Source organism: Vanessa atalanta, chromosome 7 (assembly GCF_905147765.1).
Source record: "Vanessa atalanta chromosome 7, ilVanAtal1.2, whole genome shotgun sequence".
In the NCBI taxonomy this organism is placed as follows: Eukaryota; Metazoa; Arthropoda; class Insecta; order Lepidoptera; family Nymphalidae; genus Vanessa; species Vanessa atalanta.
The window spans coordinates 8,637,006-8,650,463 of record NC_061877.1 but is presented as its reverse complement, the minus strand read 5'-3'; the positions used below and the strand labels follow the sequence as shown (position 1 = coordinate 8,650,463).

The 13,458-nt window shown below is 31.9% G+C and overlaps 3 protein-coding genes across 3 annotated transcripts in view; 2 read left to right on the top strand and 1 right to left on the bottom strand.

Moving 5' to 3' along the window:
• The window catches only part of LOC125065230, a 44,521-nt gene extending 37,162 nt beyond the window's left edge, over window positions 1-7,359 (top strand). The window contains exons 8-14 of the mRNA XM_047672737.1: window positions 1,197-1,322; window positions 1,718-1,867; window positions 3,292-3,487; window positions 4,789-4,922; window positions 5,841-5,970; window positions 6,409-6,499; window positions 6,637-7,359. Of these exons, the coding sequence (XP_047528693.1) occupies window positions 1,197-1,322; window positions 1,718-1,867; window positions 3,292-3,487; window positions 4,789-4,922; window positions 5,841-5,970; window positions 6,409-6,499; window positions 6,637-6,766 (957 nt within the window). The 3' untranslated portion in view covers window positions 6,767-7,359. The remainder of the gene's footprint in view (window positions 1-1,196; window positions 1,323-1,717; window positions 1,868-3,291; window positions 3,488-4,788; window positions 4,923-5,840; window positions 5,971-6,408; window positions 6,500-6,636) is intronic.
• A 642-nt stretch (window positions 7,360-8,001) lies between these two features.
• Window positions 8,002-10,220, bottom strand: LOC125065231 (PCI domain-containing protein 2). The gene is made up of 3 exons (XM_047672738.1): window positions 9,842-10,220; window positions 9,445-9,607; window positions 8,002-8,851 (listed from the first exon to the last, which is right to left on the bottom strand). Exons 1-3 carry the CDS (start codon window positions 10,049-10,051, stop codon window positions 8,046-8,048), a joined length of 1,179 nt encoding a protein of 392 aa, XP_047528694.1. The 5' UTR covers window positions 10,052-10,220; the 3' UTR covers window positions 8,002-8,045.
• Window positions 10,221-10,676: 456 nt separating this feature from the next.
• LOC125065202 (MKI67 FHA domain-interacting nucleolar phosphoprotein-like) lies at window positions 10,677-13,447 on the top strand. The gene is made up of 8 exons (XM_047672704.1): window positions 10,677-10,850; window positions 10,931-11,146; window positions 11,390-11,567; window positions 11,649-11,749; window positions 11,852-11,913; window positions 11,996-12,604; window positions 12,899-13,008; window positions 13,321-13,447. Exons 1-8 carry the CDS (start codon window positions 10,770-10,772, stop codon window positions 13,401-13,403), a joined length of 1,440 nt encoding a protein of 479 aa, XP_047528660.1. The 5' UTR covers window positions 10,677-10,769; the 3' UTR covers window positions 13,404-13,447.
• Window positions 13,448-13,458: the final 11 nt, after the last annotated feature.

The window sequence follows — 13,458 nt, the reverse complement described above, 5'->3', positions numbered from 1 at the left end:
CGTAGAAAACATAAACTAAACTAATTCATTTGAAACATGTAACTGTAAACATGTATTTTTTTTCTTCGAATTAGATTAGTGATTGGTGTTGATTAATACATGCGGTTTATTATTACATTATCATTAATACATAGCTTTTTACATGCGGTTTTTTTTACTGTTCTCTGTGAATAAAAATCTTCATTATTATTATTAAATTATATATAATTATCTTCTTATCTTCTCTAAGAAATAAAATCAATTTTTGTAAGCTCTAGAACTTTCCTAACCCAATGTTTTTTTTTTCTGTATATGTGTGAGAATCAATATAAACGTATCATATCGACACTTAGTCTACCCGGGCGAAGCAAGGACGGGTAACTAGTACATTATAAAACTACATATATTATAAATACAGTAGATGTTAACATTAGCGCAAGCTTTCAACCCCAATAAAAGTAATCTCACGGCTACCTCAATTACTCTAAAAATAGAATTACGAAGCGTAACCAAAGTAAGTGTTGTCGTTAACTTATTTTATGAGTCGACCAGACTTGAGTTTCGTCATAACATTTTATGACAAGTCTTGCTCGTACACGTGTCGCCCGAAAATTTCTATCGCGTATATTGAATATTATCGAATATTATACCGTACTTGCTTTCGGAAAATCGGTTTAATGAAAAATAAGGTTACTGCAAAAAGATTTTTACTTGAAAAAAATCGTTAAGACAGAGTTTTCTACTGTTTAAATTAGAATCGGTAGAATAGGCATACGCAAGTGATAGTATGCTGTAAAAATGCAATATAAATAAACATAAGTGTTTGTTTGAACGCTCGTATCTTAGGATTTACTAGTTCGATTTGATGTGCACTGTATGTCTGATTTTCCTCACTCCCATAAACATTGTGATGTGGCAAATTCGACACGACCGGACATAGTTCAGGCGTAGAACTAATGGCTTTACGCGCATTTTGAGGCACGTGTAAATAAAACTCCCAAACGTCGGATTGCTTCTAAGAATTCTCAACTGAAAAACCCAGTAATCATTAAAACCCGGGGTTTGAGCCCAGGACTTAGGGATTTGTGGCTTTATATGCAAACTAATATTGATAATAAACAAAAGTATAACAATTAAATAATAAGAATATAATTAAATAAATGCTTTAATATATTTAGAGTGTCAAATTTGAGAGTATGACGTATAATTTCAATCAGATGGATCACTACTCTGCGTACGCGGGGGTGCAGTACTCGCCGTTAGACATGGCCGAGTATGTTTTCTGGACCGGAGACGAGCGGGGCGTGACGACGGCTATCGAAGAGTTCCTACAAGAAGGAATGGTTCGTTTTCAAATATGCAATATGTTTAAATTGACGCTAGCTTAGGACGATTTCGTTTTTATTACATTAATTAAGCATTCAAGGTATATTAATACAAAGATTAAAATCTTTTTATCATTTATTTTTGACATTGGCAGTGTCAGGGTTTTTTTTGCAAGCCCGTTTGGGTAGATTCACAGGTACCACTCATGAGTTATTCTACCGCCAAACAAGATACATAGTATTGTTGTGTTTCGGTTGGAAGGGTGTGTGAGCCAGTGTAACTACAGGCACAACACGTAACATCTCAGTTGCTATCTATTTACAACGTGAATGACCATAGGTGACCATCAGATGCTCCATTCCTGTACCCATATTTTAAAAAATAAAAATTTTAATGTAAATGTGATTGTTAGATGACAAAAGAAGAGGCCATAGCGTTCCTGCAGGAGATCAAGTTCAACATCGATTACCTCCGCGCTCACTACACGCAGAACATAAAGGCGGCTGAGGAAAGCGCGCAACAAGAGAAACTGAGAAACTTCATTATGGAACAAAACGCTAAGGTACACATCATATTTTTTATTTTCTGAAATAACTTTATGTTTACAATAAATATAAAATAATTTTAACGTTAGATATTTGTACAACTTTAACTATTTTTCTTTAAGTTTTATTCTGCCTGTTAATTTTAGTTTATGGTTATATAACCAGCTACCTTCCTCATAGTAATTAAATATACCAGTTTTAAAATGTAATCAATTGGTTATACATAATTATAACGTTGCATTATCATCAGTCCGTAGTTTTAGTGTTCACCAAAGAAAAGTCTACAGTTTCATTCTTATTAATATTTTAACTGGTTTCTTTATTTATTTTTACACTTTCTCGTCTTTATAACTTATCGATGATTGTGAAATTTTACACACACGTCGTCAGAGCTTCCGAATAGGTTAATATCTGCTGAAAGTAATAGTAGTATAAATTTACATATAGTCATAAAATTAAAATTCTGATAACAGTTTCGTTGACGTTCAAAACGCAATTTTTTCGCAAATCGATAGTGAATATCATAGATTTTAATCAAGCTATTAATCCAGCTCTCGACCAATGATATCGCGCCAAAATGCTGTCAAATAATGTTTATTTGGCTTTTCTCCTGTTGTGGTTGGAATAGAGAATACTAGAAGCCCGATTATTTTACTCGTTGAACGACGAAACATCAAAAAGTTATCGTGTTGTTTTCAATTGTTTCTCATTATATGCATTCAGCTTGACCTAGTTGTAAAAGTAGTATTCCTCGGAATATTTCAGTTCGAACTCAGCCGATCAGTGACCCGAAATAATACGTATCCGGGCTACATGTACCGTGACTTTGGAGATTGATGTGACGTTAATAATTTGAGAACACATTATTTCGTTATTGATTAGTCTAGTATATAACTTAATTATAACAGTTCGTTGAATCTCATACTTCTGTAGAAAATAGCATTAAGTTATTAGAAGTACATACACATAATATACCTTATGTTCGTTTATTATTACGTATATAATAATATTAGTTGGGCCCCCGGCTTTATACATGCGAAAATTATAAAACTTTATAGCACACAAACAGTAGATTTGCACGTAATTGGGTACAAAAAATAATAGGTATAATTTTATAGGTAGGTAACATAAGGACAAAATTCAATGTAATTCAGCAAGTCGATGAATACTAGGTATATCAAATGAAAAGTCGAAGGAGTGTGTTTAAATACCGCTTTAAAAAAGGCAGGCGTTTTGTACAAAGCATAGGCATCACTCAAGTGCAACTAGATCGGTTAACGAATATTAAACAAATCTTATGTTACAATGTGAGTTTAGTAACTAAAATTAAGAAACAGTATACAGTCAAGTGTACGGGCAAATGTTTCTATTTCATTGGTTCAAACGAAGTCAGGACGGACAGCTAGTTATAAATGTAAATGGCATATAATATGCTCCTCAGGAATACCAATACCATCAGGTGCCACCCCAGTCGTTTCCGTTCGGTGGAAGCCCAGACATAATCCGTTCGATATCTGGAAAGACGTGGGACTTGAGTAACAATCTCGGCGTGATACCCTCGCTACCCGTCACCAGCGACCTGCGCCCTGAGCCCGTGAAGCGGACTTACGATCCCGTACTTCAGACCAATGTCATAAGTAAGTTTAATTTAATTGTTCGGTCTTTGTGTATACAGAGTATAGACTATTATAAATTTTTTTTATGCAAAACCCTTTGTTTAGCGAGAATGCTAGTCACAAGCACAATACAAACATAAGTATCCACGACCTAAACAAATATTTACCAATAGCTACGCTACGCTAGCAGTTATCTTCTACAACTAGTTGTATTAGAAGTAGAAAATTTTGATTTTGTTTTTAATTATATTATATATAATTGTATAATGAATTCTCTGCATAATTTCAAACGTTAACCTTTTTAAGGGATGATTTTTTTTAAAACTTCAATACCCTATTTTACTTTATATGATTTTTTTTCAAAAACGCTGAAATAACTTCTGGTACATAAGTAAAAGCCCAAACATCTAATTCTTTATTTGTAACTTCAAAAATTACGAACTTCCATGAAAACATTCATCCCCTATTTAACTTCGTTATGGGATCAATTTACTGGAAATCTTTATTAATTATCTTGAACTGATTAACAGAAGCCTAAATACCGAATTTCATATTTCTATCATCAGTTATGTCAAATTCACATACAAACTCCATCGCCCATTTAACCCTCTTTAGAGATTAATTTTAAAGAAATAATTCTTAGTTTACCGTTAGACCCATAGGGTTAGACGGTGCATTGTATGTGATTCAATCAGTTAAAGTTTTATTAAGTAATATACCTATATTATAGACATTATTTTTTAGACACTCGAACGCGTCTTAAAATTGTAAGAAACTTTTGCTTAATCGATATTCATCTGTTATAAGAAAAATTTACAAGATGAAACTTATTTTGTGAAAACTTTTTCAATTTTCGTTTTTTGTTTTTCCGATAAACTCGTGTCTTGTACATCACGCAATCTGTGGCAGGTTTAAATTTTATCACAATTTCTAGAATATTCATAAATAATGATATAGTCGGGTATGTATTTTCAAACATTTAGAATGGTATTCCTTGTGAAGCCCGTCTTAGGAGTTACGACCTATTTATCACATATTTAACCGCCAAACAGTAATACTTAGCATTGTTTTGTTCCGGTTTGAAGGGCGAGTTTAAATCTTAGTTTCCAAGATTCGCAGCGCATTTACGATAGTCTACCACCACCAATTATAAATAATTTAAAAAAAAAAACATAATATATGGATAGGCTACTTTCTACACAAACAGAAGACGATCTTATATATACTTAATAAACGCTAGTTTATCTTAGTCATATGCTTGAAAGTAAAATTTTATAATAAATAATATAAAACATTGTATTAAGTTGAAATATGACATTTAGGCACATCTGACTACGATCGTGAGAATCCAGTGATCAGCGAAGAGGAGTACGAGGAAATGATGGACAAGCTACGGGCGGCCGACACCTTGTACACCGAGTATACCTTGGAGGAGATCATTTACCAACTGGCTAAGGTGCGTTCAATTTGTAATATCCTTCGCAACAGCTGAGTACAGAGAGATTTCAATCTCGAAGTAGCATACCATTAACAATAATTAATAAATTATTTTTTATTTGTCTTGTTTCGAAATTACTTAAAAATATTAGAGCTGTGATGTCTCAGTTAATCGTGAATCTTAACAAATGATTTTGTTTCCAAATCCGGGCAGCATTTAATTTTCAAGTGCTTCATTTGTGTTTATATTCTTCTCGTGCTCGGCGGTGAAGGAAAAAATCGTGAACGAAAACCTGCACGTGGCGAATTAAAATGTTGCCAGTATATTCGTCATCCCCCAACTCTAAACCTATTTCTTCTCAAGAACTCCTCTCATGACCACCGTTGTTTGCGAATGAATAAATAAACTTGTACAAAATAATGTCTGTCTGTGGTGTTTCGTGTGATGCGTTGACTCGATCCATATAAGCTTAAATATAGGCGAGATTCAACGATTCAACAACGTATCAAATGTTTCAACAACTTATATATTATATATATATCAAAATATGGTCTCTATCATCGGGCATAATCGACATTATTCAATTTAAAATACACCAATTACAAGTTTAAATATACTACGAAGTACGAACTCTAGCTTGAATCGCTTGCAATATCTTTTATGTAGATATCAACATACTTTCCGTTGTACTCACAACAATAAAAATGTAATAAAAACTCACAAAAGCTTCTTTTAATCGAAGTTAAAACATACTCTAACCGGTAGGAATCACTGTACTGCTATTTCTCTGTTTATTACTACCGATACTCGAGTGCGATTGGAAACAGCGAAATTGAGCGAGTAAGGGATAAGCTTAAAGTGGGTGTCACGTATGGACGAGAAGAGGAGTTGAAGGCGTCGAGCAGCGTGTATGTCTGAGCGGCGCGCGTGTTGCAGATGATGTTCTCGCAGTCGCTGGGGCGCGAGGCGGCGTCGGCGCGCGCGGCCACGCAGCGCTTCATGGCCTTCCTCGAGCTGGAGGCGCAGCGCGGGCAGCTGTCGCGCACCATACAGAAGAAAGTGCTCGGTGAGTCGACCGTTTCGCTAGACCCAGACCCCGACCGAATGTTCTCTCTAGGACCACCTTCAAAATCATCTAAATGTCGATTAGAAACTCGTTAAGTTTTGTTGTCTTTTGGGCGCATACGTTTATTTATGACCTAATAATATTAATGTACTTTAAGGTTTTTTTATTTCTCAATTTTTCTCTTATCTTAACTCTTCATTGCATACCTTTTTATTTCACTAAACATCTTGATTCTTGGTTTTCCTCCAAATATCACTGAAAAAAAACCTTCCAAGTTGCAATATATCCTGACTAGGGTAGGCTAGGTCCTAGGTCTGTGGCAGTCGCCGTCAACCTGTACGCAAAATGTACCAGACAAAAAACTAACGATATGTTTAAGAATTAGATTAAAGTGTTAAACAACTTAAGCCATTGTTGGTAATAAAATTAATATTCCAGACGTGATGATGGCGGCATTGACAGACACGATCAACGATCATCCTGAACTCCTACAGGCGCGGGATGGACTTGGCCTGTCTCCTTCTAACCGGTAACATGAACAAATTTATTTTCGCTCTGAGTACATAATTTTTTATATCAATAACTTTTTGGCGTACACGGTTGATTATTGGGTATGATTATCTTTGCTCCTACCTAGCTCCATCCATTGTAAATTATTTTTTACAGAATAATGCATCAGTTTTTGGAGACGAGTGCACCAGAACCGAGCGTGTCCCGAGCGATCCTGGCAGCTTACAAAGACGAACTATTAAAAGGACCCCCTCTGCATAAATTCTCTTTTGCCGAGAGAAACTAAATCCAACGTATAACTTCGCATTTCAAGTCTCCTGCCATTTGATTTGATCTCTATTTTAGTTTTGCTACAATTTCCTTAGGAAATTTATACATTACATAATGCCAAAATGTAGTACGTAAGATTCATTTGAGCTTTTGAATGGTTAAAATACTATAAAAAATATAGCCGATTATTATTATCGTAAGAAATAACCAATATTGCTTGTGACAAATATGTCATACTTAATATTACTTATTTGTATGTAATAAGGTACCTGATGAGAAAAAAGTCGGTTTCGTTTTACATCTATTGATTTAATGTAATCAATATTCGAGATACATTCTCATATTCATTTTTAATGATTAATTCATTTATTACTTTAGTAGATGAAATATAATTATAATCTACATACATAATTACTAAAAATTTTAGACCATTTTATAAGAATCGGTAAAAAAATGAGAAATAAGATATTTACAGATAAGCAATTTCATAACTGGGTGCCGAAACCTTTGAAAAATCGATAATCTATTTAAATGGAATTCACATCACTAACTGTAAAAAACACAATTATTTGTTGAAAGATGTTTTCTTTTTTGTAAACCAAAGTGGCTTATCCGTAAGTATCTTTAAAGGATAAATGTTAATATAAGTTATTTATGCTAGATTACTTATAAATTAAATACTATGAAAATAAACATTGTAATATTTACTCAGAAACTCGTAATACATATTTTTCTACTTCATCATAGGACATTATGGTGTGTTTTATGAATATTGGAATATTAACTTTTCCACCTGCATTGAATATTTAATATATCTTGTTTTAAAGAGTATTACTTGAAACAGTTGCAAGTGCATATCAGAAGTAATGCTACAGACATATCATTGCTCCGTTGACTTTATTTGCTGTTTACTATTTGAACGATATCACAAAGCACATCACAATGTATGTTTCTATCTTAACATTCTTATCTATTTAATAATAGTTATAACTTGAAAATCTATATCTACAATAAATAAGACTTAGAGAAATCTATTAGAAACTAAAATATATTGCAAGACTTAATTCAGCATTGTTAGGATTGATGCTAAGGATCGGCGTAAAATTTATTATATTTATATTATTCTTTGAAATATATTATAAATTTAATAAAAAAGTTTTAATGTCATTGGTGTTTCATTTATAAAACCACTTCAAATTAAAACTATTACAAAAGGTATTGGGAATGGGTTCTTAAGAACAAACATCTTGATAAATATTTAAAAAATAAATTTAACATTTATTGGACACAAATAATTACAAAGTCGGTAAAGGCGGGAATGCATTTTGCTTGCTAACAACGACTTTTTTGTGTTGATATGACATATAACCTTTGATCATACCTAGAAAGATCAAATTGGCGACAATGCATAGTGTTTCGTCGGAGTCCACATCCTCTTGCCCACTTATTTGTAATGCCGCTTGGAAACTGGCTATTTCAATCTGATGTGTATTTTCAGCTAAAAATACTTTTCTGAAGAGATTCCTGTATGCAATTATTTTCAATTTCTCAACAATCAAATAAATACCAGCACTGATGAAAAAATTTTCATGCATCTCCATTATTCTATCTATGCCTCTCAAGTCACCATTCTTTACAACAGATGTCAAATCCCAGAACTGTAGGAGATCATACTTCTGAAGTAGAGCCCTAGTTGGCATATAGCCTAGTAACATTTTAACTGGTATTAGGTATGTTAATATAAGTCTTTTATTCTTATGACTTTTTCGATGACATAATTGGAAAGCAAAAGATAAATATTCATCTGCCATTCTGTAATCAGAATCAAACATCGCTTTGCGTCCTACAAAGTATCTGTATGTAATTTGCTGTGCCAATGGAAACTGGTACCAAAGAGGTGAAGAGTCAATTGCTCTTATGAGTGGTTTACACAAATGTAGTTTATTAATGCGGAAATAAACTTTTAAAAGTTGATTGACAAGATACAACATGCCGAGTCGTTTTGTATCATCATCTGATGTTCTGTTGTCAGCTGCACATACTCTGAAACAGGATAGCAAGCTCTCGGCAGCTTTTTCCAAAATCTTACCATTACTTTGGGCTGAAATAAAAAGAGATTTTTATTATTATTATTGACATATTTTCAATAATCAAGTAACTTTTTAGTCATTGTAACATTTAATATTTACATATGTTTATCTAATAATATTTACATATTCATCATTCATGTGAGAACTTCCATAATACAATCTTATCTGCAAGGGTAACTAATTGACTGACAGGACTGGATGGCTTTTGGTAACAAACCGTAAGATATTTTGAAGAAAAATCTTACTTTCTCTATATTTTAACTAGTAACAATCTCAACTATCTAGATGTGCAATCCTCCTTCAATCAGTTTGAGGAAATTATCTGATACTGGAATTCCAAAGATACATCTTTGGAATTCCAGGTAGCCAGATAGCTAAAGTATAAGATTAGGCAAGTGAGTCTTGTAGATGGATAAACATTGGCACTAAGAAATATTAACCATCCCTTACTTCATCTCAGCACCACTCCCAATCCCTTGTAGTTACAATAGCTCACTCACCCTTATTAAAATATTAGGTATTGCTGTGTAGCAGTAGAACATATGAGTGGTACCTACTCTATACTAGCACCAAGTAACTAATAAATAAATGGAACAGTATTTACCTGTCTCAGCTTTTTGAGCGACCAGTCTTAAATCCAAACACACAGTGTACATTAAAGGAAGACACCAGTTTTGTTCCTTTTGATTTTGCAGAATTTTTACAATAGTTACAACACATTGACTTTGATGACTGTAAGCTTCCAAGAATTCCTTTTCACAGATGGCCTAGAATAATAAGCAGTTTGATAAATTTATTTTATTAAGCTACAGTAGAGAATAGTTTAGATTAAAAAACAGAACAGATTATTAGTTTACTTTTCATCTATATCTTGATGACGATATAATAATTATCAGATCTTAAAATATACTCATATTGGGGAGTGTATTTTATTTAAGAAAGATAGTTACTTATAGAAATTATATTTCGTTAAAATAGATAAAAATATCGATTATTTATACCTTGACGCATAGTAAATGGCAGATAATAAGCTCATCAAGAGGTGCTACACAGTTGCCTTCAACCATGGTAGCAATATCACTGGATCGAAGGTTCCTATTAACAACATGCGCATCCCTAAGGGACAGAAGACGCGCGAGCTCGTTGCCTTCGCCGAGTCTAAACATTCTCTCCACCGTCTGAATATACTGGCTAAGAGTGCCGGTTGCCATTGTAGTTCTTTTTGCTCTGTATATGAAATAATACTCAGCATCAGGCGACTCCAGCTTTAAAAAGTAAAAATTTACAGGATTGGCCCTGTAGCAATATGTCTTTTGTGACTTTTCAATTCAATAGTTTTATTATGAACCTAAAATTGTTAGAAGTTAGAACGTTAGTTGACACTTGACAATGACAATTAAAAAAAATCAATATCCTTATTATATTATATAGTAATTTTGACTATAGATTAAAAATGGACGGCCCCGTCCCATTTTATTTAAGACTTCAGGGATAACAATGTGTAAAGCATGAAGGCACAGAGGCTTCATATTTATTTAAAGATAATTAAAATATAATATATTCATATTTTCAATATCTATAAATATAAATATTTTCAATATTTTCTGAATAATATGCTGATGGGGTTTTGAAAATCTATAAATAAATAAATACAATTAAGTATCGATACGTAATCCACAGACTATTCAAATGTGGCAGTTGTTTTATAATTGCTATTATGTTAATTCAACATTTTGAAGATAAGACATGCTGTGCCGACCCCAAGTAAAAATTTGGGATAAGGGCAGGGCATTAATTCAAAATTTGTCAAATGTCACTGTGACAGCTTAACCGCTCAATGCTTACTTTGAGTTTGATAAGTTCATCCAACCTGCACCTTTCTTGAGCTGTTAGTTGCTTTTGTAAGGAAATATAATTATAACTATAAACATGGAAGAAAGCGTTGCTTTAGATTCAAGTAAACAAAAGCAATTCGTTAAGTCTGTCAGAGGAATAAAGAAACTTTTAAAGGTGTTGTATTTTTAATAACCACGTGAAACACTTACTATTAACCTAACTTCTTAATTCACACTTTTTTTTTTTTTACGTAGAAAAAGAGTAAAAAATCTGTAACATCAGATACAGGTAACAAAACAGTGCCAATTGAGAAACCAGAACCTACGAAAAAAATAAAATCAGAGAAGAAGCCAAAATTAGAAAAAAATAAAAAGAAAACTAGTTTAGAGGAGAAAAAACCCAAAACGTTTAAGAAACGTGGAAAGAGAGGTTTAGTATACCTTGCCCACATTCCTCATGGATTTTACGAGGTTGGTTTCAAAATACAACAAAATATTATTATTTAATTTGTATGAAAGTAAGATATATTTCTTGAATTAATATCCATTTTTTACCTATTATTTCTTTTTAATGAACAAATTTATTATTTATTTGTAAAATATTTGTATTTTGGATAAATGCTCTTTAAAAGTAAAATATATTTTCAACATTGCAAATGTTTTAGGCATTATTTTATTCTCCTTCTATAATCTTTTTTTTTGTATATTTTTTAGCACCAAATGACAGAGTACTTCAAACAGTTTGGAGTAGTAACCAATGCTAGAGTGATAAGATCTAGCCGCACTGGAAACTCAAAGGGCTATGCTTTCGTTGAATTCAAAGAACCTTCTGTTGCTGAAATTGTTGCTGAAACTATGAACAATTATTTAATGGGAAAGAGATTGTTAAAAGGTGCTTAAAATTAATCTTATCTTAAATCTTAAAATTAATATGCAAAATGAAACTGTTAATAAAATAACATAATTGTTACAGCTGTATATATACCTCCTGAGAAACAAAAATTGCATGCTCTGAGAAAAAACTGGAATAATGAAAATAATCCAGCTAGAGATCACACACTAAAAATGAAAAGGGTATTTATTGCGAAGCTTTTATAAATATTTTTAATTAATGTTTTAAAAATGGTATTCAACTAACGTTAATTATTACTTACATTTTTCTTAATGTCTTTTTAGGCAATAAATGCTGATAAAACTGACCAGGAAGAGTTATTAGTTGCAGAAAAACTGTTATCCAGGTACAAAGATTCCCTTTTTCTATATAAAATTTTTATTCATTTTTATTTATAATTAATGATATCCTTTCTTTCCATGATGCAGTCTCTCGAATAACAAAAAAAAATTGAAAGTATTGGGTATAGACTATGATTTCTTTATGCCAGTAGATGTTCCAGAAGGCTTAAAAGAAAAGGTAGAAAAAGTTGAGGATAAAGTCAAAGAAGTGAGTTCCAATACAGGAATAGAATCAAAAAAGAAAATTAAGGTTGAAGAAAAAATAACAAAAACTCAACAGAAAAAAATTAAAAATGAACCCACAGAAAATAAAAATAACATTGTGAGTTTAAAGAAAGAAAACAATAAAAATAAGAAACAACAGAACAAAAATAAAAACAACATAAAATCTAATGAAAATCAACCAGAAAAGAAAAATCTAATTCAAGGAGTTGATATTCAAAATCAGACAAATAAACAACAAAAGTTGAAAGTGATTGAGCTAAAGGCAGATGATTTTATAAACATCAACAATTCAGATGATGATGATGATGACAGTGTAGATTTTGATTCTGATGAATTTGAAAAGATGATTGAAAATGATGATGATGAAGATGTTGACGATGAAGATGTTGATGATGAAGATTTATCAGAAGCTGACGAGAGTGATGATTTGAATAAGAAAGTTACACAAAAGAAACATATTAACAAAAAAATGTAAGTGCACATAAATCTTTCTTTCTTCCTAAACTACGTAAATTGTTATTACTTTGTATAGACTGATGTAATTTTTGTTAAGTGTATCCATCTATCCATCCACTTATGAGCCTTAACAGCTGGCATGTTGGGGAAATCAAACTTACATCAAAAGCATTTGCAAAGATAGTTTGGTGACCAGTCAAACATTCATCATTCTAAAATTTAAGTGCTTTAGTGTTGATATAGAGAAATCCAGCTAATAATTATATTTTGTTTTATTTTTATAATTATGTAAACCCAATTTGTTTTCAGTATGCCTATTGTTTCCCAAAAAGAGAATAGTACATCAAAAACAACATTAAAGAATAAACAAGGCAAAGAAATTCCTAAAGTAATGGCAGAAAAGAGGAAGAAAGTCATCAGTAAGTAGCTCTCTAATTGGTATTAATATTTGTATCTTTTTGCCAGTAAATCATTCAAATAGGCACAATGTATAAAAAGGGTTTACATTTTCTACTCTGTTTATATTCCACTACACTGTTTCCACCCACCCATTAGAATGTACCAACTTCTAAAACAAGTGGTTATTACTAAACAGTTCATTTTGCACTACTGTCTATGACTTTACTTGAATAATAAGGTCTATTATTGTTCAATAACAAATGTTATAAATACCAGAAAAAAAATTAAAATTAATAGTTACTTTGGTTCATTTTTTTTAATTTTATTTTCAGTTGCTCCAGTAACTTCAAAAAAGGCAAAATTTGAGAAGCAAAATAAGAAGACATTAAATAAAGTAATTAAGAAGAGAAAATAAAGATTAAACTATTTTTAAAGTTTTTTTTTTTCATTATTGTGCTAGTACTATTTTT